The 27923-nt window shown below is 39.8% G+C and overlaps 1 protein-coding gene across 1 annotated transcript in view; it reads right to left on the bottom strand.

The window, feature by feature from the left end:
* DNAH8 (dynein axonemal heavy chain 8) overlaps positions 1 to 27923 on the bottom strand; it is a 333448-nt gene that overhangs the window by 155504 nt on the left and 150021 nt on the right. Inside the window, 12 exon segments of the mRNA XM_017870032.1 lie at positions 7206 to 7443; positions 9694 to 9834; positions 9924 to 10165; positions 10289 to 10535; positions 12515 to 12676; positions 14866 to 15000; positions 16179 to 16286; positions 16383 to 16469; positions 18983 to 19170; positions 20574 to 20752; positions 22415 to 22587; positions 25627 to 25851. Coding sequence (XP_017725521.1) covers positions 7206 to 7443; positions 9694 to 9834; positions 9924 to 10165; positions 10289 to 10535; positions 12515 to 12676; positions 14866 to 15000; positions 16179 to 16286; positions 16383 to 16469; positions 18983 to 19170; positions 20574 to 20752; positions 22415 to 22587; positions 25627 to 25851 — 2125 coding nt within the window.

The following is a 27923-nucleotide window of genomic DNA, read 5'->3' as shown; positions in this document are numbered from 1 at the left end:
TCCGGCCACCACACTCCAGCCTGGGCGACAGAGCGAGACTCCGTCTCAAAAAAAAAAAAACCTTTTAGGTTCAGCGATACATGATGTGCAGGTTTGTTAGATATACGGGGTTTGTTGTACAGATGACTTCATCACCAGGTAATAAACATAGTACCCAATAAGTAGCGTTTTGATCCTCACCCTCTTCCTACTCCCAACCTTCAAGTAGGCCCCACTGTCTATTGTTCCTTTCTTTGTGTCCCTGTGTACTCAATATTTAGCTCCCACTTATAATTGAAAATACGCAGTATTTGATTTTCTATTCCTCAGTTAGTCTGCTTAGGACAACGGCTTCCAGCTCCATCCATGTTTCTTCAAATGACATAATCTCATACTTTTTATGGCTGCATAGTATTCCATGGTGTATATGTACCACATTTTCTTTAGCCAGTCTAACACTGATGGGCATATAAGTTGATTCCATGTCTTTGCTATTGTGAATAGTGCTGCAGTGAACATATACATGCATGCATCTTTATGGTAGAACGATTTACATTCCTTTGGGTGTATACCCAATAATGAGATTGGTGGGTCGGATGGTAGGTCTGGTTTAAGTTCTTTGAGAAATCACCAAACTGCTTTCCATAATGGCTGCACTAATTTACATTCCCACTAGCAGCGTAGAAGCGTTCCCTTTTCTCCACAACCTCTCCAGCATCTGTTATTTTTTTGTAAAGTTGGCTTTTAAATTGCTAAATCACCCATCCAGAGAAACCGCACCTGAAATGGAATTAAAATCAGCCGGTGGTAAACCCAGTACTGTAATGGATACCTAGCAGAAAAGCCACATCAACTGAAAAATGGGAAAGACCAAAAAAAGAGTCAACTGTTTACTAGATACAGAGTATTTGCCATGAGAAATTGCTTTCAAGGCCAGGCGCAGTGGCTCACTCAGCACTTTGGGAGGCCGAGGCGGGCAGATCAGCTGAGGATGGGAGTTCGTGACCAGCCTGACCAACATGGAGAAACCCCATCTCTACTAAAAATACAAAATTAGCTGGGCCTGGTGGCGCATGCCTATAATGCCAGCTACTCAGGAGGCTGAGGCAGGAGAATCACTTGAACCCAGGAGGCAGAGGTTGTGGTGAGCCAAGATCACACCATTGCATTCCAGCATGGGCAACAAGAGCGAAACTCTGTCTCAAAAAAAAAAAAAAATTGATTTCAAAAATTTATTTACATTTTAGCATCTCTGGATGTTCCCTATAATCTATGGTACTGTACCATTGCTGTTGCTAGGCAAATTGTATTAGCATTATTCCTATCATTGCCATTCAAATTGAATTACCTTTAGCCTCTATTTTAAATGTCTTCAAAAAGCTTATACAATGATTCATAATTATACTCAAAAGTTACTGTGGACACAGAATGAATGGAAAGAGGGCATACATTGATATTGGCAAAACAATGATGAACGAATACTCATCATTGGAGTAATAACCCCAATTTCATGTTTTCTTGAGAAAGTAAGCAAAAATAAGTACGTTTAACTTCTAAAACACTGCCAAACTGTTTTCCAAATTGGCTGTGCCATTTTGTAGCATATGAGGGCTCTAGGTGCTCTATTACCGCACCGATATTTGGCTTTATTAACCTTTTTAATTGTAGACATTCCAGTGGCTGTGTGATGATATCCATTGTGGGGGTTTTTTGTTTTTGTTTTTTTGAAACGAGGTCTGGCTCTGTGGCCCAGACTGGAGTGTAGTGGTGTGATCTCAGCTCACTGCAGCCTCCGTCTCCAGGTTCAAGCAATTTTCCTGCCTCAGCCTGCCGAGTAGGTGGGATTCCAGGCACCCGCCACCAAGCCCGGCTAATTTTTGTATTTGTAGTAGAGACGGGGTTTCACCATGTTGGCCAGGCTGGTCTCGAAGTTCTGACTTCAAGTGATCTACCCGCCTTGACCTCCCAAAGTGTTGGGATTACAGGTGTGAGCCACCACACCCAGACCCCATTGGGGTTTTCATTTGCATTTCCCTGATGACCAGTGATGTTGAATATCTTTCACATTCTTTTTTCACCTTTCACATATCTTTTTTAGCAAAGGAACTATTGAAATTTCCTGCCCATTTAAAAATTTAGATTGATTGCCTATTGATAGTTATTGGATTATAGGAGTTCTTTACATATTCTGGATAATTTTTTTTTTTAATCAGAGATATATGTTTCAAATAGTACTTTACAGTCTGTGGCTGGGCTTTTCATTTTCTTAATAGTGACTTTTAAACAGTAAAAGAGACTTTTCCCCCCATTGCACTGGCTAGATTTTGCTATTTCAAATAGCAAAATAATCTTTAAATCATGTTTAAAAAAATCTATCCCCTTATTTGGGCCTTCTTTAGCTTCTCTCAGCACAGTTTTACAGTTTTAGTATACAGATCTTACACATATTTTATTAAATTTATTCCTAAGTATTCTTTTTTGGATTCTATTTTTGTTTGTGTGTTTTTTTGTTTTGTTTTTTGTTTTGTTTTGTTTTGTTTTGTTTTGTTTTTTTGAGACGGAGTCTTGCTCTGTCGCCCGGGCTGTAGTGGAGTGCAGTGGCCGGATCTCAGCTCACTGCAAGCTCCGCCTCCTGGGTTTAGGCCATTCTCCTGCCTCAGCCTCCGGAGTAGCAGGGACTACAGGCGCCCGCCACCTCGCCCGGCTAGTTTTTTGTATTTTAGTAGAGACGGGGTTTCACCGTGTTAGCCAGGATGGTCTCGATCTCCTGACCTCGTGATCCACCCGCCTCGGCCTCCCAAAGTGCTGGGATTACAGGCTTGAGCCACCGCGCCCAGCCGTTTGTGTGTTTTTAAGACAGAGTCTCACTCTGTCTCCCAGACTGGAGTGCAGTGGCATAATCTTGGCTCACCGCAACCTCCGCCTCCCAGATTCAAGCCATTCTCATGCCTCAGCCTCCTAAGTAGCTGTGCTTACAAGCACGCACCACAACACCTGGCTAATTTTTTTTTGCATTTTTTTAGTAGATATGGGGTTTCATCATGTTGGCCAGGCTGGTCTCGAACTCCTGACCTCAGGTGAGCCGCCCCACTCGGCCTCCCAAAGTGCTGGGATTATAGGTATGAGCCACCGCACCCAGCCTTGGGTTCTACTTTAACTGGTATTTTTAAAGTTCAATTTTCAATTGTTTGTTGTGAGCATATAGAAATATGACTTATCAAATGTATGGCCCTTTTGTCCTGTGACCTTGCTAAAATCCTTTAGTAGTTCTAATAACTTTTTGAAGATTCCACAGATGGTCATGTCATCTGCAAACGGAGAGAACTTTACTTGTTCTTTTCTAATCTATAGACATTTGATTTTTCCCCCTCCTGCACTGGCTAGAACCTCTAGAATAATGTTGAATAGAAATGAAATTGAATAGAGGTGAGAAAGACATCCTTGTTTTGTTCCTGATCTTGGGAAGGAAGTGTTTAGTTGTTTACCATTCCGTGTAACGTTAGCCGTAGGTTTTTTGTAGATGTTGTCAGAATGATAAAGTTCCTATTTCATCATGAAAGAGTGTCAAACTTTGCCAAATGCTTTTCTTCATTGATTTAGATGACTGTTTATAGCTTGCTTAGTTTTTAGTCTAATATAGCAGATCATATTGATCAGTTTTTGAATGTTGATCTTCCATTTCTAGAATAAAAGCCACAGTTGGACTTTTGTATACTATTGGATTTGTTATAATTTTATTAAGAAATTTTCATCAATGTTCCTGAGGAATATTGGTCTATAGCTGTTTTGTTTTGTTTTGTTTTCTTGGAATGTCTTTCTCTGGTTTTGGTATCAGGGTAACACTGTCCTTATGAAACGGGGTGGGAAGTGTTTCTTCCTATTGTATGTTTTATATCTTTTGGAAGAGTTTATGTACAATTGGTATTATTTATTCCTTAAATATTTGGTAGAATTCACCAATAAAATCTTCTTGGCCTGGTGTTTTCTTTGTGGGAAGGTTTTAACTACAAATTCAATCTCTTTAGTAGATATAGGGCTATTTAGGATATCTATTTCTTCTTTTTAAATTTTATTGTAAATTGACAATTTATAATTGTATATATTTATGGGGAACAAAATGTTATGGTTTATGGATACAATGTGGAATTATTACAAGCCAATTAACATATCAATCACCTCAAATGCTTATCATTTTTTGTGTTGAAAATATTTGAAATTTACTCTCCTAGTGATTTTGAAATGTACAACACACTGTTATTAACTATATTCACCATGCTGTGCAATATCCAGTTCTTCCTGATGATGGTTGGTAGTTTATATCTTTCAAGAAATTTGTCCATTTCATCTTCATTGTCAAATGTGTTTTTGTAAAGTTGTTTCTAATATACTCACTTCATATTTCTAATGTTTGTGAGGTCTGTAGTGATGTTCTCTCTTTCATCCTTGACTATGGTAATGTAAGTCTTCTCTTTTGTTCTGATGTCTCTAATAAGAGATTTATTCGTTTTATTGATCTTTTCAGGTCCATCTTTTCGTTTCATTGATTTTTTTCTGTTGCTGTTCTACTTTTTGTTTCATTGATTTCTGCTTTGATCATTGTTCTTTCTTCTGCTTACTTTGGGTTTAATTTGTTTTACTTTTTCTAACTTATTAAGGAAGAAGTTGAAATCATTGTTTTGAGACCTTTCTTCTTTTCTAGTAAAGACATAAAGTGCTTTAAAGTCTCCCTATCGAGAAATGTTATATGACCCAGAATATTTTGGTAAGTGTTTTCTGTGCAATGGAAAAGAATGTATATTCTGCTGTTTTGGGCTGAAGCATTCTATAATTTCAAATTAGGGGTATTGATAGTGTTGTTAAAGTCTTCCATATATTTACTAATTTTGTCTATTTGTTCTATCAATTATTCAGAATATTGACACCTTTACTATAACTGTGGATTTGTCTATCCGTTTCTGTTGTTCTCTGACACTTCCTCCCTGTGCAGATTTCTCCTCTCTGGTGCTCTGCCCTGCAAATTCCAGCCACCTTGGCCTCTCCCAAATCAACCTCTGCCTCCACATTTTGGTGAGACAGCCAATCCTGTTTGATCTTCCCCTCCCTGAGCTGCTGCTAGAAACTGCATCCACGCAATAAACTAGTGCAGTCACCTTGTTTCACTTCCCTCCGTGATTTCAGTCCTGTAGTGCCTGTTGTCCAAGGTCTGAAAAAAACTGTTTTACACATTTTGTCCAGTTTTCTGTCTTTCTAACATAAGAGGTTAAACCCAGTCCCCATTATTCCATCTTGTCTGGAAGCATAAGTCTCCTTAATCTTAAATCTAAGAATGAAGTCTTCTCCAAAGATGTTAATGTCCCTGAAAAAATTAAAAGGATGGATGAAGAATGAGTTAAGAAAGGGCTGGCTAGAAGTCAGCTGGAGTGGACACCTTAGGGCCCTAAGTAATCACTAAGTACATAATATCTTAGTTCATTTCATGGCCACAAATGCTCAGGCAAATAAATTTCATCAAAAGTAGTTATTTAGGGTGGCAAGATTGAATGCCTGCAACCCCTCAATATTTTAGTCAACAGACCACTTCAGGACCAGCTTGAAGAAGGAATATGAGTCTAGATTGTTATCAACCTTTTGTTAACATCTCCATTAAAAATAAGAAAACACCATTGTCTAAACTTACAGAACCAGTCCTAGCTGCTTGAAAGAAAATGCCACAAACATCAGTGGACTGCTCTTTAGGAAATGTAGCAATGCGTATTTTTGATGGCACAGAGGAAGGTAATTATTTTATTGGCATCCTTATTAGATGCCATCTCAATCCCCTAATCAAGGCTTCACTACGGTTGGAAAATTGCTGCTAATGAATTTCACTCTCTGAGTAACTTGGGGCCCAGCCTCTGAATAAGGACAAGGTGCTCAGAGGGAGGCAATTTGAATCTTCAAACATCATAGAACTCTGGCTGCTCAGAAGGCAGCTCTGTGGAGGAGCTTGGCTCTAGATTTTAAGGGATTACATATCTAGATTTAAAGATTCCTTTTTTAGTTTGCATTTTGAGTTAGAGGGCCCTTTTGCCATCTCAAACCTTTAGCAGCATCTAACACATGTAATAGAATTATTGGCCATTCTGGTTAAAGATGGCCCACTGAAAAAATTGATTTATCTCAGTCCCTTTCAAACACAAATTCCCACTTAATCCCCAGTTTCAGTATGATTCTTCCATTCTTAAATGTGCCTGGTGTCCCCAAGTCTAGGAAACCCTCTATTTTACACTATCCAAACAGTAATTCTTTAGTCTTCCCAGTGTGGGCAAGGCTGATTGTCTGGCAGCAGGGCTTTGGAAAGCAGCCCAGGAGGTCTTTTTCTTAAACAGACTTACAACCAGCCCTGTGGTTTTTAGATCAGCTTTCGCCCCAGTTTCCACTTCTTGAGCCCTTTGAAAGTCCTGTGATGTGTGCTTCTCATTGCTTCTCAGCTCCTCCCACTGCCAGTGTGCTAAATTGACTGCCATTTACCTTACTGCTTTCTTGCTTTCAAAACTTGGTTATTGCTGTCTGCTCTCCTGCTCTAGTTATCCTTCTGTTTATTCATCAAAACAAACAAAGAAAACCATTGCTGTTTTGAGTTTTAGGAAGAACCAGAGGTAATTATAGTTTTAAGAAGCATGTTTTCCTCTTTGGGAATTCGAACAATTAGGGCCTGGGCTCTGGATGAAAGCACCAAGTTCAAGGGCATTTCTTTTAAGCAGCAGTGAGCTGAGCTTGGCCATACATAGAAGGCTGGGGGGCTAAGGTGACAGCGCTGGACCTTGAGGAATCTGCTACGTTCATTCTTACTCATTCTGGCATTCCCAACAGGGAAGTGTGGGGCTCATCCATTATGTATATTAGCATGCTTTGCATTACAAAGAATCTGTGTTCTCCATGCTGCTACCTTTCCTCTTCCAGCATCAGAAAGTAGATGATGTACAAGGTATTACTAACTTATTTATGCCAGATTTCACTGAGCCCACTCCAAAAGGAGAAGTCAAGAGTCTCAATATCAGTTTCTGGCACAACTAATATGCAAAATTCCACTCTCTTTCAAATACATGCCCTTTTCAAAATGGTATTAACAATTATGTTTTCATAATTATTTTAATATTCCCTCATAGAAGAGTTTCTGAAAGCTTATATTTTTCTCATTTGAAAAAAAAAGTAATTTCATTTAAGGTATAGTTCAGTGTGCTTACCATAATCAGTAACATAAAACTCATACATGGTTTGGTTTGAGCCTTTAGGTATTTCTGGTAAGTCCAACTTGCATTCATGCTGCCGTAAGAAGGCTTCAAGCTTTTCTCTGCTTTCCAATTCCAGAAGGGCTCCTAAACTCCACATTAGGCCAAACACAAATAATTTATGAAGATGTTCGACACAGGAAACACCGCCTTCCTCTTTGGAGGGAATTAACCCTTCCAGAAGATTGAGAGACTGAAAATGTTTTAAATAAAATAAATTTTTAAATTAAAATTTTGAAAATAAAAAATTGTGAATAGTAACAAAATTAAAAGGAGGGAGGAAGACAAGAAAACAGATATATCTCAAGCTATTGCTTGATCACTGTCCTATAGCCAACTGCACATAGAGAAGGGCTATTCTGCTTTCAACAGGCAGCATGGTCTAGCAGAAAGGATGCTGAACTGGAAATCTGCTATTGTGGTTTCTACCCCCAGCTCATCCCACTGACCTCTGTCTCAGTTTCCTACAGGGAAAGCAAAAGGCCCAGACTAGGTGTTAGCAGCTAAGGTAGCTACTGGTTCTAAAGTTTGGTTATCCAAATCTTCCAGATCAAAGATTCTATTTCTTTGTAAAATTTTGCAGGACTTAGCAAACTGTGGCCCTAGGGGCTGGCCATCTGTTTGGTAAATGAAGTTTTACTGGAACACACACACAGCCATACTCATTTACCTATGCATTGTCTCTAGCTGCTTTTGTGCTACAACAGCAAAGCTGAGTGGCTGAGACAGAGAGTTGTGCAAAGCCAAAAATATTTATTAATACTATCTGGCCCTTTAAGAAAAAGTGTGCCAATGCCCTATAACATCAGAAAGAAAACTACTGTAAGACATCTTCAGTCTTTCAAAACAAAATTACTCCAAAATAAAACATTCTCTTCTATTATCCATTTTAAAGTAATTACTAAATAATTCACTGACTTGGGCCTTATATATTGTTTCTAACCTACCCACAAATGACTGGCATCCCTGAACTGAGAATCAAAGCTCTAGAATGTACAAGGAGAGGTCACCTATAGACCAGAATTAGGAGAGCCCTTGAAGATCTATGATTAGTTCTGTTTTAACCCAAAGACTAATAAGAAAAACTGAGTAGGAAAAAAAGAATGCTGGCTGGACATGGTGGCTCATGCCTGCAATCCTAGCACTTTGGGAGGCTGAGGCAGGAGGACTGCTTGAGTCCAGGAGCCTAGATCAGCCTGGGCAACATAGAGAGACCCTGTCTCTACAAAAAAATCCAAAAATTAGCTGGGCATGGTGGTGTGTGCCTGTAGCCCCAACAACTCCCAAAGGCCGAGGCAAGAGGACAGCTTGAGCCTAGGACTTCAAGGTTGCAGTGATTTATGATTGATTGCACCACTGCACTCCAGCCTGGGCAACAGGCAAGACCTTGTTGAAAGGGAAGGGGAGGGAAGGGAAGGGAAGGAAGGGAAGGAAGGGAAAGAAGGGAAAGAAGGGAAAGAAGGAAAAGAGAGAGAGAGAGAAAGAGGAAGGAAGAAAGGAAGGAAGGAGAGGAGAGGAAGGAAGGAAGAAAGGAAGAAAGAAAGGGAAAAAATAATGCTACAAACTACTGTTCAGATAATTTTTAAAGATTTTCCTTATCTGTTATATAAGGAAACTTATCTGCTAAATTTCCAAAGCCAAGATTGCCTCCCAAGTTTTCTTGATTACAACAGTCCCCTTTCTGTTCTTTCCCATGAAGTGACCAACTTTATTTATTTTTATTTTATTGATTGATTGATTGATTGATTTTGAGACAGGGTCTCACTCTGTAGCCCCAGCTGGAGTGCAGTGGTGCAATCTTGGCTCACTGCAAACTCAACCTTTCAGGTTCAAGTGATCCTCCCACCTCAGCCTCCCAAGTAGCTGGGACTACAGGCACTCACCACACCCGGCTAATTTTTGTAGAAATGGGGTTTCTCCATGTTGCCCATAGCTGGTCTCAAACTCCTGAGCTCAAGCAATCCACCCCCCTTGGCCTCGCAAAGTGCTGAGATTACAGTTGTAAGCCACCACGCCAGACAATGAAGTCTTCTATTGTTAGGATGGAACCAGTAGTTGTGTGTGTGTGTGTGTGTGTGCGCGCGCGCGTCCGCGCACATATGTGTTGTTTTTTATTTTAAAATTTACTTTAATTAATTACTTTATTTTACTGGCTGTCATTATTAGACACACTTTCTGGAACAGGTCACTAAACCTGACAGTGGGGAAGATAGTTCATTCCCCCTTCCTCTGACATCCGTCTGGGAAGTGAAAATAATAGAGAAAACAATAAGATCATTAAGAAGATCTTTAAGAGGAATCAAAATTCTCAGAGCCTTTACAGTCACATCATCAAATGATTTTTATGGCTGTCTGAACTTTCTATTTTAGATGGCTGTAAACTGCAACTGAGTGCAAAAAAAATCAAAATCGAAGTAGTAAATGTACAAAAAAAAAATCTTACTTGCACAATATAGTTGCACTCCAAGAGCTGCATTTTAGGATTGAGATTTAGTTTCATATATGTGTATGTATCTTCAAAGGCTTTCTCATACAGTGTCAGGAAAACAGCAGCTTCCTGTGCAGTGCGCTTCTTCAACCATGCCTGCAGAAAAGAAACAGAATCTCTGTTTGTTAAGAAAGTGAAACGTGGAGAGACCCTTGAGGGTTCTTCTTCCCATCTCTCTGCCCCACCTGTAAGATTGGCCTCCAGCTGAGAGCAGAGCTGCTGATATAGACCATGCCCATCCTAGAAACCGTGGCAGGAGAGGCGTTCTCAATATTGTGGACTTCAAACAGAAGCTTACAACTAGGGGCCATGGGAATGCGATCTCCATTAGCTAACGTCAGAGTTTTATTGTCATCCAAAACGGAATTTAAGTTCTCAATCCAGATGGCATCCACGGGACCATCTAAAATGAGGAAAATGTTTTCACCTGCAAATAATTAAAACAGCAAATCACTTTTCATCTGCAAATCATTAAAATGGAAAAGTCAAACAAATATTGTTTTAATATGCTGGCAGGGAAAAAATGATCATAAAGGAGGTTTATGTATACCTTTTTTAGCTTTTAATGTTTTTCTCCACAGAGTAGAAAAAATGCCATCTGTCCAGTCATTGGTAGCAGTGTCCAGTCTGCCAAACATCTGAGGTGCAGTAATGGCTTTTGGATTCATTCGCATTTCTCTGTGAGGCCTTCCGCATTCTGTTTGCGCTTTCATTAGAATCGTGATAACGCTTGTCTTTCCAGAACCACTGGGCCCAAGAGTCATCAAGCCATGTCGTACCAAAGACGTCTCATATAACTACACAATTAACCAGTAAATTAAAAAATGTAATTTATGAGTCTCTTGCTGACATTCAGAGTAGTTACTTGAAGTTTAAAGGCTTTAAATAAGCTCTTCGTTAAAGTAACTAGTTCACTATTTTAAGTTGTAAAACTGTTGTTCTAGATGTGCATAGCAAATGAGCACTACGTTATAAAATGATATGTGATAAAGTAATAACAATGTGGGGCTTGAATTACATTTTGGAAATAATTAACTCAGCATCTAGTTTTTGCTTCTTGCGTGATGATTCCCTGTGATTTTGGTTTGTTAGTCTATAACCAGCAGTTTTTCCATGCGCAAACTTTCTCGGCATCCGATGTGATGATATCGCCCCTTAGTGGTGGAAAGCAGCAACGCAGAGCATCACAGTGAAGATCCGTTTCACAGGGGCCTTCTAATTCCCCAGAAGTACATCATGAATGAGGATTCCTGTGCAAGTGATTTATTCAGGGAGTGCTCCCAGGAGAAACCAGTAAAAAAAAAGGGGAAAGCAGGACAGGAATGGGAAGAAGCCAAGTAAGGTGTGATTGAGGACAAAGCCCTGTAGAGGGCAGACTTGAGCCTGATCCCGCGGGAGACTGAAGTGTAACTTACACCTCAAAAGATTGCTCCACCTGGAACCAGGCGAGCTTGACTTTCCTACTCCATAAACTCTTAGAGAGGTTGGTTTGGGGGCGAGGGTGGGAAATAAGCTCCCGTGCAGCACCTACTCTTTGTGCCTGCCAACAAAATGGTTCCAGTCCTCCTTTTGTTATTAGAAGCAAAAACACACAGAAGCTGGGCAGGGGCACATGGAAATGGTAAAAGAGATTCAGGGAGACATGCTAGGCGTATGGACAGCCGCTGTTATAACATCCTGTCTGTAGTTTTCTCGATTAAAAAAAATAATAAGAAGAAGTCAAAGGTCTGACAGCTGATCAGAGGTAGAGTGAGTTATTCTCCTAACATTTTGGACAGAAATGTATTACCATTGTAAACTATAGTTTAAAAGCAACAGGCACTGTTCCTGACATGTTCAAGAGCAATGTTATTGACATCAGCAAAGAACCCAAAATTCTAGTCGCCGCCCATTGAGATGGCGAGAATTTTAGAACTCAGTATACTGTATGCATATCATATATAAAATCATGTTTTCCCAGAAATTTTTTAAACTCTTAAAATGGTTTCCAGTACATGAATGATGAAAAGGACTTTTCCCCCATGCACATATTTCTTTGTAAGATTTGGATGTGTCTCAGACACTTGCACATCTTATAATCTGGCAAGAACAGTAAGTTAAAATAAGAATTGTTATATTAATATTTCAAATGCAGTTTTCAACAATGTCCACAATTTCAGCTCCTTAATTTTCCAAAAACTCTGGAAAACATTCCCAAAGCATCAAGCTCATAGAGATTTAATCCTGTGTCTCTACTACCAAGTTCTTGATTCTACTGGTAATACAATCAGGTGGTTAGACAGTTGTCACAAGGATGAAATGTGATGAACAGAAAGACACCAACATATGCAGTCAAAAGATTCAGGTTTTAGTGTAGGCGAAGGATATAACATGTCCACATACAAAGCAGGAGCAAAGTAGCACTCCTGGATTCCTCAGGCGCTGCATCCCACTGAGGCACCCAGCTGCAGCCAGTACTAACAGATTGGCACAAGAAACCATCTGGATCATTCCATTCCCCAGAGTTTTTATAACCTACTATTTCATCCCAACGTTGTCCCCAGGTGTAAGTAACAACTGCAGTAAATTACTGCTTGATTACTGCGAGGCAGGGTAAATCCATACTATCTTTCTTAGACCACCACATCCCCCTGAGTATTCTTTTTGCAATGATGTACATATGATGTTTTCATTTAACATTTACATCAAGTAAGACTAACCATGAGTTTTTCTATTCAGACAGCTCTGTTTAACACATACTTATCATTATACTGATAATAGATTAAAATGTCTTTACCTGAACGAGTTTCAGGTTCCAGGGTGGATGGTTAATCAAACCTTCTATCTGAACCTGATTGGCTACTGCTTTTTGCAGTTCCACATAAGTATTACTATCCAGTTGCAGTCCCGGGAACAGGTCATTGATTAAGCTGAGGAACAGGGGTTCATCTTCATCAACCTAAGGTGGCATAGTTTAAAACAAATTTACTCATTCAGTCAATAAATGTTATCAACTAGCTGGGACGTGCATAGTACTTATCACTTCATCCCCAGAGAACCATTTATTACTCTCCTAATCAGGCTTGTATTTTCTAGTACTTTCTCCAGAATATCACTGATACGGTTTGGCTGTGTCCCCACACAAATCTCATCTGGAATTGTAGCTCCCATAACTCCCACGTGTGGTGGGAGGGACCCAGTGAGAGGTAATTGAATCATGGGGGCAGGTCTTTCCCTGCTGTTCTCATGATAGTGAGTAAGTGTCACAAGATCTGATGGTTTTGTAAACGGGAGTTCCCCTGCACATGCTCTCTTGCCTGCTGCCGTGTAAAGACGTGACTTTGCTCCTCATTCCCCTCCCGGCATGATTGTGAGGCCTCCCCAGCCATGTGGAACTGTGAGTCCATTAAACCTCTTTCCTTTATAAATTGTCTTTATTAGCAGTGTGGGAACAGACTAATACAATCACCATTGAATCTACATTGTACCCAAAGTTCCTTAGCATTCAATGTGTTCTACAATCCTGCCCCAGTCTATTGCTCCAAAGTACCACCTCATTACTTTATCACATGAATGCTTTGCTTCCCACAGAGTGGCATTTGCATTAACCTTAAAAATGATAATTTGTAGTCCCAACCCCATGAGATTAAAGAACTAATATTTTATTTAAATTGGGGAAATAGCCATAACCCTGCATGACTTCAACAATGGCTGGAAAAGTCCATCAGGGCAGTGTTCTGAGCCTTTCTTATAAGCATTAGGTTTGAGTACACTGACTCCAATCCTTATTTAATACATAGATTGCCCTGTTCCCAACATCTGACCCCTTATGATTTCTCTTTCTTCTCCAGGGCTTTGCTGATGCTTTCTTGAATACTTGTCTAGGAATTTCCAAAATACCATTATCTAAGGGAGGCTTAGACTGCACTCCAGCCTGGGTGACTTAGGGAGTCTAAGCCTCCGTTACAGTCCATGTCGGTCATACAGGCAGTGAAGTATACTGGCAGGAGCAGTGGATTTGGCATCAGAAAATCTTATAAATTTTTGTCCCCTCTTCTCAGCTAATGGTGATTATGGGGGAATCCTACAATTTCTAGTCTCCATTCCCCAATAAATGAAATGACAATAAGCAAGCTAGCCATCCAGATCCCACAGAGTTGCTATGAGGCTCAAACAAGACAATACACCTGAAAAGACTGTAACAGTAACAAACTCCACAGATGTTAGTTTTTGTAACTAGAATGTAGCTTCCTGAACCATTTCTTCTTCAACTTTGTACACCCATGGCACGGGCACAATATGTGGCATGTAGAAATCCTTATATGCCACATGAACCTGTCCATCAAATATTCAAAACAACCTGGCTAGGCTGGGCATGGTGGCTCATGCCTGCAATCCCAGCACTTTGGGAGGCTGAAGCGGGGTGGATCACTTGAGTCCAGGAGTTTGAGACCAGCCTGGGTGACATGGCAAACCCCTATCTCTACAAAACAATACAAAAATTAGCCAGGCATGGTGGTGCGCGCCAGTAGTTCCAGCTACTCGGGAGGCTGGGGCAGGAGGATAGCTTGAGCCTGGAATGCGGAGGTTGCAGTGAGCCAAGATTGCACCACTGCACTCCAGCCTGGGTGACAGAGTGAAACTCTGTTTCAAAGAAAAAAAACCAACAACAACCAGGCTGTAAATGTGACAAGCATGAAAGCAGCATGCTCTCCACAGCAAATATTCCATGTGTTTTGGAAAATAAAAACAGTGTTTATGTTTTGGAAGAGATATATCTGAGATAAGCTAGTCACAGAGAAAGCAAAAAGTTCTCATGGTTCTCTGGGAATCCAGATTCTTATGCTGAGAATCTGTGTCACTTTGTGAATAATGGAAGAGAACTAGGTTGAATCTTGGAGCTGAAGCCCACTGATGACCTGTTTCACTGCACACAACTGATAAAAGGAGGCACTTACAGCCCATGTTGGTCACACAGGGTCATGGGGTCTTTTGCTTTCTTCTGGAAGCACAGTGGTGGCTTTGCACAGTTATTATCCCTGTAATTATGAGTGCTCACAGCTCAACATCAGCCTACCCCTACTTGTCCACCAAATACAAAGAAACCACACTAAAATTTTGGAAAAGAAGAGAATTCAGAGAAGATACCAGTTTAGAAAGGTTCATATCTCTTAGTCCTCTCATGACAGTGCTTAATTCACTATCTTCTGGTCTGGCTCTTTTTTGAGATCCAAGAGTCCTCAATACAGACAGAATATTTCTCAATCCAAAGTCATAATGAACCTGAGATGGGAGAAGAGGGCAAAAAGATGGTTTAATTGAAAAACTAAACAGACTCACGGCTCACTCTATGCATATAGGTGGATTCTGATACTTATAGGCCATAGTTTTGGGGTGACTAAGCTGCAAAGGTTTATTAGCTCAACTTTCCTACCTTTCCTTTGACTGAAATATGATCATTTCATGGGAAAATCCAACCTGCATGATCAAGTATTCACACCTTAAATATCTTTTGAGAACAATATAGTCTGATATAGTCTGAGCGACAAACAATAGATTTTTTTTTTTTTTTATTTTTTTTGAGACGGAGTCGCGCTCTGTCACCCAGGCTGGAGTGCAATGGCAGGATTTCGGCTCACTACAACTTCCACCTCCCGGGTTCAAGCAATTCTCCTGCCTTAGCCTCCCTAGTAGCTGGGATTACAGGCATGTGCCACCACGCCCGGCTAATTTTTTTTTTTTTTGTATTTTTAGTAGAGACAGGGTTTCACCGTGTTAGCCAAGATGGTCTCGATCTCCCGACCTCATGATCCACCCACCTTGGCCTCCCAGAATGCTGGGATTACAGACATGAGCTACTGCACCCGGCCCAAACAACAGACTTTTAAATGCATAACCAAGAGGTTACATAATATGTGATTCCATTTATATAACATTCTTGCAATAAAATTCTAGACACAGAGAAAAGGTTAATGGGTTAGGGATATGGGAGACAGGTGGGTGTGGCTATAAAGATGTAGCATGAGGGAACCTTATGGTGATGGAACAGAGCCGTATCTTACATATTCCATACAACTACACCCACACACACACACACACATACACACACCAGTGCATGTATAACTGATGAAACCTTAACAAACTCTGTGGACTGCTTCAGTGTCCATTTCTGGTTTTGTTATTGTGCTATAGTTACAAGATGTCAACACCGGGCAAGGCAGGGTGAAGGGTACACACCTCCCTGTACATTCCTTTGCAACTTCCTTGAATCTACAATTATTTCAAAATAAAAAGGTCTTAAAAATATACAACCAATAGGTAAAATTAATTCTAAAAGCATTTTAGAAAAGAGTCAGTGAGACTTTAACTCACTGATGAGCATTTATCAAGGGAAAATTACAAAGCAAAAAAACCAAATACTATTGCTAGCGGGTAAGCAGTAAGCAGATCTATAAAGTTACCTGTTTAGTAAGTTGCTCTTCACAGAGTTTGTAAAGAACATAAAATTTTTGAGCCAAGACAACGTTTTCAAGAAAACCACAGCTTGCAAGTTTAACTCGCATAATGATCTGAAAATTAATATAGTGAGATCTTTTTTCAACAACTTTAGTGAAAAACAAGTAAACAACATAAAGTACATTATGCTTTCAAATCCTGGTGCATACCTGCCTATCAGGAACCATCATAGCAACAGTTCTAAACTGGATTTTTAGGTTTTCTGGTAGTTCCTGGCGCCCAGCATATCCAGGGTTCTGAAAGTTAAAATATGTTTAATTTTTAATTGTTGATACAGTTTTCATTTCTGAATACAAATATATTTCAGACCCCTAATTCAGATTTTAAGATGGTATTGAAAAATATTCAATTCATAAAATACTCATTTTCTCAAAACAATGTGTATTGGACCATGCATATTTATTAATATTCATATGCCCTTTTATATCTTTCTATATTCATGATATTAATAAGGTCACACACAATTTTTTGTGGCAAAAATTAAGTACCTGTCTACTGCCTTAAAAAATAGAAAAGAACATGAAATAATAGAAGAGAAAACTGAATAGATGCCTGATAATTATGGTCTAAAGTGTGTTATTGAAAAAAGAAAAAAACTCAGGATTTTATACTGGTGAGCTTCCTTGGGCATTTTTTTTATTCCATCTCTTCAATTATTCTTTGCAGTCACAATTACAGAGCTCTTTGGCTGACAAAAACCCATAGAAGTGAGGAGAAACAAAGATGGCAGTGAGGGGAAATAAAGAAGGGAATGATGGGAAAACTACTGAAAAGGACAAAAGTAGAGGCAGACAGGAAATGAAGGCCTCCTAAGAAGCAACAGGTTGAAGATAGGTCAGACCCAAGTCTCAAAGGAAAGGTTGGAGATTCAAAGACAAGTAAGGCCAACAGGAATGAGTTATCTTAGGCAAGTTTGTTAAAAACCTTCAGTCCCTGACTATCTACTGGGCACTGTCAATAGGCCAGGTACCTTATTAGGGGCTGGAAATACAGAAATTGAGGCTGCCTCTCAATACTGCTCTTATCCTTCTTGAGCCACAGAAGCCCACTTGCAAGCTGGGTACAGCAACACCCAGATTAAAAACTACATTTCCCAGCCTGCCTTGCAGCTGCTGTGATTAAATTCTACACTGGGAGATGCAAAGGGGCACACTGTATGAAATACCCTTGATGTTTGTTTGAAGGGAGTTGACTCAGTCAATTGGCTGCAACACGATAGTGATGCTTTCTGTAGCATCTTGGGTCATAAGGTGACCTTGAAGATGGAATTCATGATGGAGCAGAACCATAAAAGGATCTTAAGAGAATAAATCCTTACATGTTAAACTACAAATTTTTTAGGTTTCAGTTACTCACAGCTTAATGCAATATCTAATTGCTATTTCCAATATTATTCTTAATCCAGGGAGCATGTTAAGCTCTTTTTAAAATTGTAGACCATAGTTTTACACTGAGTACATTTCTTCATCCCACTTCCTGAGTTATAACCAACACTTCCAGACTATTCTTACTTCCCCCTAACTGCTTTACTGGATGTTTGCTTACAATAAGTGTATCAGAAACATTTCTGATTTTGCTTCCTATAATTTATCATCTTTATCCATGGGGGCATTTAAAAACTCAGAGTGCTTTGTGTTATCTTGCAACTTCGAGATTTAACTTTATGGAAAACACATAAAAGCTTTAAAACTGGTGACACATAAAAGTATAGAAACTCCTGTTTATTCATGCCTTTGGTTTTCTATCTTTACAACACTGAATCTCAAAGCTCACCCTTAATCACATGGTAACTGAATTTGTTACAATTCTTTGGTACAGGACCTTGTTAAATTATTGCAGGAATTTTATTTTTATTTCCTTTTATTCGGTGTCAAAGAAGAACCAAGTGTGGAGGTTAAGCAGTCAGATTTTGATGTTAGAGAGACAATAACTTCTTCTTTCTCTTACTGGCTGGGTGACCTAGGAAGTTTTTAAGTCTCGCTGAGCCTCAGGTAAGTCAGCTATACAATACCCACTTCAGAGGACTATCGTAGCTATAAGATACGGTGTACATGTGAGAGAATATTTCAGGTCCTTCCTCTTGCTAGTTACATGATAGGACGGCACATTTTCCCCCACCCCACCACCCCTTGAAGTTAGGTCGTGAAACTTGCTTTAGCCAATGACTTAGGACTTTGTGTCACTTCTGGAAAGAAACTCTAAGAGTCAGAGCACAATTCTTCATGTTCTCTTTTTCCTTTGCTATAGCAAAGAGCAATGATTGAGATAGTAGGTACCTTGTCAGGCCAAGTACCAGAGTAAGGACATACAAAGCAGCCCTGGCCTCCCACCTCTACCTTAGTCAACCCACAGTGAACATGTGACAGAGAGATAAATCTTGTGGCTTTAAGCAATTAAGATTTAGGGATTGTTTGTTACTGCAGAACCACGTGAGTTACACCATCTGATACAGCACATAGAACATTTAGTCTGCACCTTACACATATTATATTGTGGTCAATAAACAGTATCCATTATTATCATTAGCATATTACCTCTGTAGGTCTGGATTTGAATTTTTTTAATTGAAAAAAATTACTATTTTATCTTCTGTCTGGGCTATAATGACTACTAAAAAAAATCACACGGTAAGAGAGAACAGCTCATGACTCCTGGATAGCTGGTCATTCATCCACTAACACATGCTTTGTTTTACTTATGTCTGTAACAATTAAACTAATTAAATTGCATTTAAAGTCTTTTTTCTCACCATCGTTAAGAAGATTCCAAATTCTGGATTTAAATCAACACAATCACCATCAGAAAAAATGAACTGTTTCTTTCTCTCTTTCCTTGCTGTCAAAACAATATAAATTTGTTGTGCTGCCACTGATAACACAGGCAATTCAATTCTGTTAAACTCATCAAAGCAGCCCCAGGAACCTGACTGTGCAAGACCTGGCATGAAAAACAGTTAATTTGTAAAGTTTTACTCTATAATATACCTTCTTGATAACAATCATTTCTCCAGGGCTCCCAAACCATTATACATATGTAATGTTTCATATCTGGCTGTTGATAAATACGTATTTAATTCCAGTGATAAAGAGAGGTTTAATTATTTGTACATTTTCATCAAAACAATGGAAATAGTACACTGCCAAAATGAAAGTACAAATTTTGGGGGTATTCTGAAAGTAGAAACAACAGTATTTGCTGGCAGATTGGATCTGAGTATAAGACAAAGAGTAGAGTAAAGGATAGGTGGAAGTTGTTTGGGGGATGGTTATTTTGTTTGTTGTTGTCATTATTGGGTTTTTTTGTTGTTGTTGTTGTTGTGCCTGAGCACCTAGAGATCAGGAGATTTTTTTGTTTTGTTTTGTTTTTATATATACATTTTTTTGGTGGAGTATCGCTCTATAGTCCAGGCTGGAGAGCAGTAGCGCGATCTCAGCTCACTGCAACCTCAGCCTCCCGGGTTCAAGCAATTCTCCTGGCTCAGCCTCCTGAGTAGCTGGGATTACAGGCCACCATGCCCAGCTAATTTTTGTATTTTTAGTAGAGACAGGGTTTCACTATGTTGGCCAGGATGGTCTCAAACTCCTGACCTCACGATCTGCCTGCCTTGGTCTCCCAAAGGCGTGAGCCACTGTGCCCAGCCGGGAGTTTGGTTTTAAACATGGTAAATCTGGACCTGATAGACATTTAAGTGGACATGCTAAATCAACAGTTACATGTAATGAATCTCGAGTTTCAAGGAGAAGTTCAAGCTAGAGATATAATTCCGGAGTCATCATACAGATAGTATTTAAACCTTGGGCCTACATAAGATCACCAAGAGAATGCATGTAGATAGGAAAGAGAAGACCACCAAGGACTGAGCTCTGAGGCTGATGCATCTTCAAATATTTTTTTTCTCTGTCCATCTGAAAACACCTTCTACCTACCTTTCAGGATTTTCTCAAAATTTTCCATCTGCTGATGGCCACCCACTTCTTATTTTCCAGTGTTGCTATGCTTTCTAAACATATTTCATTTCTGTGGGAGGGAAGCCACATGTGTCCCCCGTTTGCTATCTTGATCCTCTCTACTATTATTTCAGGCAATTATACATTGATTCCATTTTCGTGATCTAACACACATTCCATGCATAGACTATAACACTAGCAATAGTGTTGAACCATAAGAAATTGTTGATATCCAGCCATTTTTGACCTAGAAAAATGGCAATATCATATGGACCAACCCATACTAATGTTGATTATGTGAGATTGCATCACTTCGGATTTATATCAGAAAATAACATTAAAGGGCAATACAAATAAATTCACCAAAAATAATCTATATTATTTGACACTTGCCTTTGAAAATCCTTCCTAGGCCTCTGAAATCCATTTGATCTGAGCAGTTGAACACGACCACATATTTTCCCAAACACCTTCCCATGTCTTTTGTGGTTTCTGTTTTGCCAGTGCCGGCAGGTCCCGCGGGAGCGCCTCCCATGTTCATGCCCAAGGCCTGAGCTAATGTGATATAGCATCTGCAAACGTTCATCCAATAAAGCACTGTGAGTATGGGATGATACATTACAGGATGCACAAGCAAAAGTCCAGTGTGATTGGAATGGGCCTGTTTATTTTAGAGTCTGAGTAGCCCACATAAAAGAAGTGGCCAAACAAGGTTAGGGTACTTGATATTCATTAAAAGTACTACAGTGAATCCAAAGATTTCTTGAGACAAATTTTGAAACTCCTCAACCCTGACTTAAAACCTTCAGGCCTTCCTCCCATTACAGTCAGGAGAACCAAATGAGCAGTGTTGTGCTGGCAGATGTTTAACAACTGACTCTCCAGGAAAAAAAAAAAAAAAAAACCTGGTTTTCACGTTTGCCAATTTCTATTGTATAAATACTTCCACTGTGGTCAATGGCAAGCTACCAATGTGATATCACATAGTCGGGGCAAAATGCACATAGACAGAAACCAGGTAAGGCCAGGAGCGGTGGTTCACGCCTGTAAGCCCAGCACTTTGGGAGGCCAAGGCGGGCAGATTACAAGGTCAGGAGTTCAAGACCAGCCTGGCCAATATGGTGAAAGCCCCTCTCTATTTAAAAAATACAAAAATTAGCCAAGCATGGTGGCATGTGCCTGTAGTCCCAGCTCCTTGGTAGGTAGAGGCAGAGGTTGCAGTGAACAAAGATCACGCCACTGCACTCCAGCCTGGGCGACAGAGTGAGACTGTGTCTCAAAAAAAAAAAGAAAGAAAGAAACCAGGTAAGCACCACAGGTTGATGCAAGTCAGCTCCAGCACACCATTGTAAATAAATAGTTTCACTATGAAAGAATTCACTCATTTAGAAAAGTGCAAAGAATACTAATATAATAAATCTCTTTGTATCCATGATCCAGTTTCTGTTGTATTTGTTTTGGATCTAAGTAAAACTTAGTAAAGATCTTAGTAAAGCTTCATGAGACATGACGCTTAATATGTAAACACCAACAGAAGAGAAAACACTGACAAATTTATGTTTCTATGGCACTGGGCATATAAAAGGGATAGGTTCAATAAATCAAAAGGAGGCTGAAGATGTAATTTGATATAATTTCACCTGGAGGCAGCCCGACGTAATGTAACAGTGGCACTAAATATTAAATAACCCAATTTAAGTCAATTCTAACAACATTTATTGATTGTTTTCTATGCACAGCATACTTAACTGGGTGTCATGGGATAAAAAAGACCTAATAATGGCCTAGTGTCATATAATGGAAAGAACTGTGATGGGATCTGCCACTGACTAATTATTCATATTGGCCATGAAAATGTACTTTAGGTATCAATTTCCACATCTGAAAATCCAAAGACTAAATTACATGATCTCCAAGGTACCTTCCTTCTTGGCAATTTTAACTTCTTTTGGGATTCTAGGAATATTTTTCCATCTTGCAATCTAAAATTCACCATTAAATTACTCACAGTCAACATTCAAGCTTGCTTTTATTCTTTTATCTTTTCTACTTCATAAAATTCAATGCACATGTATATTTAAGTGGTTATTTCATTGTTAGGCTGACTTTAATGAGCTAGCATATACCCAGTATGGCAGAAATCTGCTTTTGTTAATATTTCAAATGCAACTCTAAATAATGTTAAGCACATTTTAAAATTACAAAATAAAAAATATAAAAACTGCGTTTCCTACCTATCTGTTAATGGAGTGATAACAAGGCGATCAGTACATCCCAGAAATTCATTCTGGTAAATAAAATCAACATCTGTAATAGACACTACAGTTTGATCCACATCTTCCTTAAAGTAAAATCTACTCTGTTTTAACCATTCAAAATCAGTAGGTGATCTGATATGCATTTTTACCTTAAAAACATAAAATACAAAAAAAGTTATATACTGAATTGCAATAGCATAAAACATAAGCATGTGGGCAGTTTTTTGTATTCACTCTTGGATGAACTGATTCTTATTCACTTAACAAATATTTATTGAGTTTCTTCCTGTGCTTGACACTGTGCTAGGTGAACAAAGACAGAGATGGTTCCAGGCTTCCAGAGCTTACAGAAAAGAGCAAAAGGCAAACAGTGAAACAAATCATTGCAATAAAGTACAAAGGGCACCACCACCGAAATTCAGGGCTCATGAATATATGGAGCAGGAGGACCTAACTACTCCAGGGTATCTGAGAGGGGCACTCAGAGGAAGAAAACATCTCAACTAAAACCCAGATAAATAGGAATTAGCCCGGGCCACCGGGAGCAGGGAACGAAAGGGATAATGAGGGTGTGGGAAGAGTAAGTGCTATAGGCAAATGCCCACAAGATCTGATTGGCATCCTCAAGGAACTGAAAAAAGGTCAGTACAGCTGGGAGACATCCTGGGATCTAGAGAAAGCATGAGAGTTGAGGCTTCACAGGGCCATGGGAAGGGGTTTAAGAATTGTCCTCGGCCGGGTGCGGTGGCTCAAGCCTGTAATCCCAGCACTTTGGGAGGCTGAGACGGGCGGATCACGAGGTCAGGAGTTTGAGACCATCCTGGCTAACACGGTGACACCTCGTCTCTACTAAAAAATACAAAAAAAAAACCTAGCTGGGTGAGGTGGCGGGCGCCTGTAGTCCCAGCTACTCGGGAGGCTGAGGCAGGAGAATGGCGTCAACCCGGGCGATGGAGCTTGCAGTGAGCTGAGATCCGGCCACTGCACTCCAGCCTGGGCGACACAGCGAGACTCTGTCTCAAAAAAAAAAAAAAAAAAAGAATTGTCCTCATGGCAGTCAGAAGTCACTAAAGGGTTAAGCAGGGAAACACACAGTTATATATACACGTCTCCCTGCGCCAGCACTATAGCCAAGCCACCCAATCCGCGTAGTTATCAGCATATACAGGTGAGGCAAGAGGTACTGGGCTCCCATAGCCATGGCTGCAAGCTCTAGTACCTGGTCCATTCGAAGAGAAACCAGGTAAGCAACCTTAGGAACTCCATTCCATCACAACCACATTGTGAGAAGCTTCTTGACTTTCCAGTGAAACGTGAAACACCAGTCCTGCCCATTCAGAGGAATCAACACAGGAAGTGGCAAGTGGACCCCTTCACTAAACCCAGTAGACCCACTTTCAGGTCATTCAGTTGACACTAAAAAATGGACTTGTGGCTACTATACAATGCTCAGATCTCCATCTGACCAGGCCTCCACACACCTTGCTAGTCCTGCTTTTCGTTATTGTTGTTTGCTGTTCGGTCATGATCTTACTTCCTCCTCTAGTTAAGGACTGGCTCCCCACCTAAAGCACAGTTTGTATTCATCACCTTGAGTTACTTTCAGGTAACACAGTCTGGCCCCACCCCCAGGGAATGCTCTGTAACACAGGACTCAAGGCCATGGGGATGCTCTCGGCCAGCTACTTTCAACCATCTGTTAAGATGGTAAGGAGGAGGTGGAGAAGAAAAGAATAGTTAATATATTTATTGAGTTCTTGCTGTATATCAGGTTGGTCTAATAACTGTACTTGGAAAAATAAAATGCATATATGTTGGCCATGAGATCTCATTTAGTTGGGATGCAAACAGTTCAACGGTGATTAAGATAAAAGAAAATGGTTTCAGATAAAAGAAAAATAGTTTTCCTTATGTACAGGTTTTTTTTTAAAAATCCCTTCTGGATGTAAAGTAAAGTTTGCTCAGCACTTAATTTTAAAAGAAATTTCTTTTACAGGACTTCAGTTTTAGGAGCCAGTGAGAGATGTATAGACAACATCCTCAAATGTATGCGGACAGCAGATACAATAATGAACTCCATACTAGTGCTTCTTGAGGTGGAAGTCAATTAAAGTCAAAGTATAATGGTAATTGCAATTAGTAAAAACTAGTCCGTGGAAGGCCAAAACAATATAAGTGCGCAGCTTTCTGATATTAGCTTAATCCAGAGATAAATCCTAGAGCAGTTTTTCCTCAAACTTCAATATGCATGTGAATCTCCTAAGAATCTTGATAAAATGCAGATTCTGATTCAGTAGGTCTTGGATGGGAGGAGGGAGGCTGGAGATTCTGCTCTTTTCACCAACTTCCAGGTGATACCAAAGCACTGGTCGGCATGTAATACTTTGAGAAGCAAGGATCTCAGTTGCAGGGGGATGGATGGACTGACTGGATGTCCTTCAAGAAATCTTCAATAAATATAATTTATCTGATCAGAACTTTTGATAAAAGTTCAAAACAGGTAGTCTGTGATCACATTCTCTAAAACAGGACCCAACCTGTATGAATTATATGTCTCTGATGAAGGAAAGAGATACCTTTAAAATGTATCAAACCAAGTAGACTAAAGCAATAGGAGTTAAATAGTAGGTAAGGATTATCAAACAGTGGCATTTCAAAATTACCTGGGGGCTCCTACCCTATAATAGAAAATCCTTCCTTTAGGAGAAGTTGGCCTTGGTCAAGGCCGCCGGTTAGAGTCCCATTTCTAAAGGAATTCAAACACTTACCCTTCTTAGTCCCACCCTACAGAACTTTGCCCAGATCAAGCCCATGGTCACCATCAACTGGACGAACAGCCGTGAGACTGCTCTGAAGCCTGATTCCGTTCCATCTGTGCTCCTTTTCCAATCGACCCAGCATAGCTTATGACCTAAGTTATATCGTGTTCCTGGTTATTTGGTTTAATGGAAAATTCGTTGGTTCATATCACATCAGTTGGTTCCAGGCTTTCAGAGTGCCAAATGAATATACAATACGGTTGTGTAAACCATCCAAAACAGATATACAATATTGTGGACATGATACTGATGGACACAGTTATGAAAAAGGACCAAGTAAATGGAAAGTTCATGTAAGTTAGGCAACATATACAATTCTTAACTGTTCGTTATTAGTACACCAAATTAAGAAAAAAAAAGATACCTTACCAAGTCATCAAAAATATCTCTCTGATGCACATGGATGGTAATTAGAGTTTCGAACTTCACCCTATCAAACTTGCTTAGATCATGTGTTGTCTGACTAATGAGAGTATTTAGAATATCCAAAAATTTCTGATTGGTCACTTGCATGATTTTCCTGTCATCTTTTGCATTATGTAAAGCCTCTTCTGAATCATGTGTCCACAACATCTGAATTCCCAGAAGTCCAACCTACAGATCCAGCAGAAAAATATTGAAATTTACCAAATATTTAAAGCACATCTGCAATACAATTTGGTGGTCGCTTATTCACATTTTAAACTAAAAATCACATTGACTTGCATTTCTTCACTCCCAAAGGAGGGAAACAGTTAAAGTTTTAACTGTTAATATTTAATTATTTCATAGTAGATGGATTAATGATCATTAAAATACTGGCTACCATCTGTTGAACTATATGTGTGTTATAGAAGATGGTTAGGAAATTTTTCTACAGAGGGCCTGAGACTATTGGATATTTCCATGCAATGATTTTTCTTTCTCAAGAAAAGCAAATGAACTCTTTATTATTGCTTGTTCTTGAGCAGGGCTTCCCGAAGGTCTCTTTGCTCCTCTAAAAACAATACGCTGCCTATCTCCTTTCTTGATTGCTCCCTCTCTCTGATATCCATGTTTTTATCTAAGTCAACTTTTCTGTCTCTATACTTATCTATAGAAGAGAGAGGGAGACAGAAAATGAGGAGAAGCTTGTATTCTTTGTATCCTGACGAAGGCATAAAGAAATTGTGAGAGGGTGTCACCTTAACCTACAATTTCTGCCCCAGAAAAGGTGATAAAAGTGGTCTGAGAATGCCCACCCTCACCCCTTCACTGAAATGGCTGTCCCTTTGGGAGCTCTCATTCATCCAGAGTCGAATGACAGATCCAACATCATTTGGACCAAAAAAGAGGACTGAAAGCAGGGCGAGCAGTATATGGATACTGCTTGGCATGGGCTCAACAGTGAGAAAAGAAAGAATAAAACCCTCTTTCTGTCCCTGCCTTATCAGGGACTTTGATACTTTTCCTGCTAGAGCAGTGGCCAATCTTGGGGGCTGCAGCTAAAGATAAATGAAAGCACCTGGCTGAAGTGAGCAATCGGATCTGGAGAAAATAACCAGTGTCAGGAAGCCCCCCAAAAGCAAGCAGATTCTGGCCCTGTCAGCAGCAGATGATGGTCCAAGGGAGGAAATACAAAGAGAAAAACTACAAAAGCATAGCAGTGTAAGGCTGCCTGACTTAAAGACGAATAGACCAGCAGACCCCAAAACCCACTGCATAATGGTGTCTATCCAATGGCAAGTCTTTATAATCATTATCTTGAGTCACCAAGAAGAGCTTAAAATTATGTTTTTATACTCAGTCTAAAAAGGCATGCGACTTAGTGGTGAAAACCAGAGGACATTTCATTAAAAAACAAAACAAAACAGCAAAGTAACAATGCTCATTCTCATCAATATTATTCGATGCCTATAATAAGCACATTAAACAATATGAGAAGGTACCACATGTTCTCATGCACAAATGGAAGCTAAAACAAAGCTGACCTCAGAGAAGTGAGAGCAGATTGGAGGACACTAGAGGCTGGGAAGGGTAAGGAGAAGAGGAGGATAGGGATGGATTTGCTAAAGGACATAAAATTATAGCTAGGTAGGAGGACTAAGTGTTAGTGATCTATACCAGTGGTCCCCAGCCTTTTTGGCACCAGGGACCGGTTTCAAGGAAGACAATTTTTCCATGGACGGGGGTCGCAGGATGGTTTAGATTCACATAAGGAGCGCACAACCTCAATCCCTCGAATGCACAATTCAGTTCACAATAGGGTTCGCCCTCCTATGAGAATCTCATGCCACCACTGATCTGACAGGAGGTGGAGCTCAGGCAGTAATGCTCACTTGCCCGCCGCTCACCTCCTGCTGTGTGACCCAGTTCCTAATAGCCCATGAACCGGTACCGATGTGTGGCCAGGCCGGGTCGGGTCGGGCGGGGGCGGGTTAGGGACCCTTGTCCTATACAACTGTAGGATAACTACAGTTAAGAATAACATATAGTTTCAAATAGCCAGAAAGAGGATATTGAATGTTCCCAACAGAAAGAAATCATAAGTGTTTGAGATGATGGATATGCTAATTACTCTCATCTGATCACAAGACATATTATATGTATCAAAACATCACTATGTGCCCCGTAAATACGTACAATTGTTATATGTCAATTTTTTAAAAAAAGAGCAATAAATACATAAATAAGGTATTGAAAGGGAA

The sequence above is a fragment of the Rhinopithecus bieti genome, unplaced genomic scaffold, assembly GCF_001698545.2.
Source record: "Rhinopithecus bieti isolate Rb0 unplaced genomic scaffold, ASM169854v2 scaffold_4553, whole genome shotgun sequence".
Taxonomy (NCBI): Eukaryota; Metazoa; Chordata; class Mammalia; order Primates; family Cercopithecidae; genus Rhinopithecus; species Rhinopithecus bieti.
This window is presented reverse-complemented; position numbering and strand designations above follow the sequence as displayed.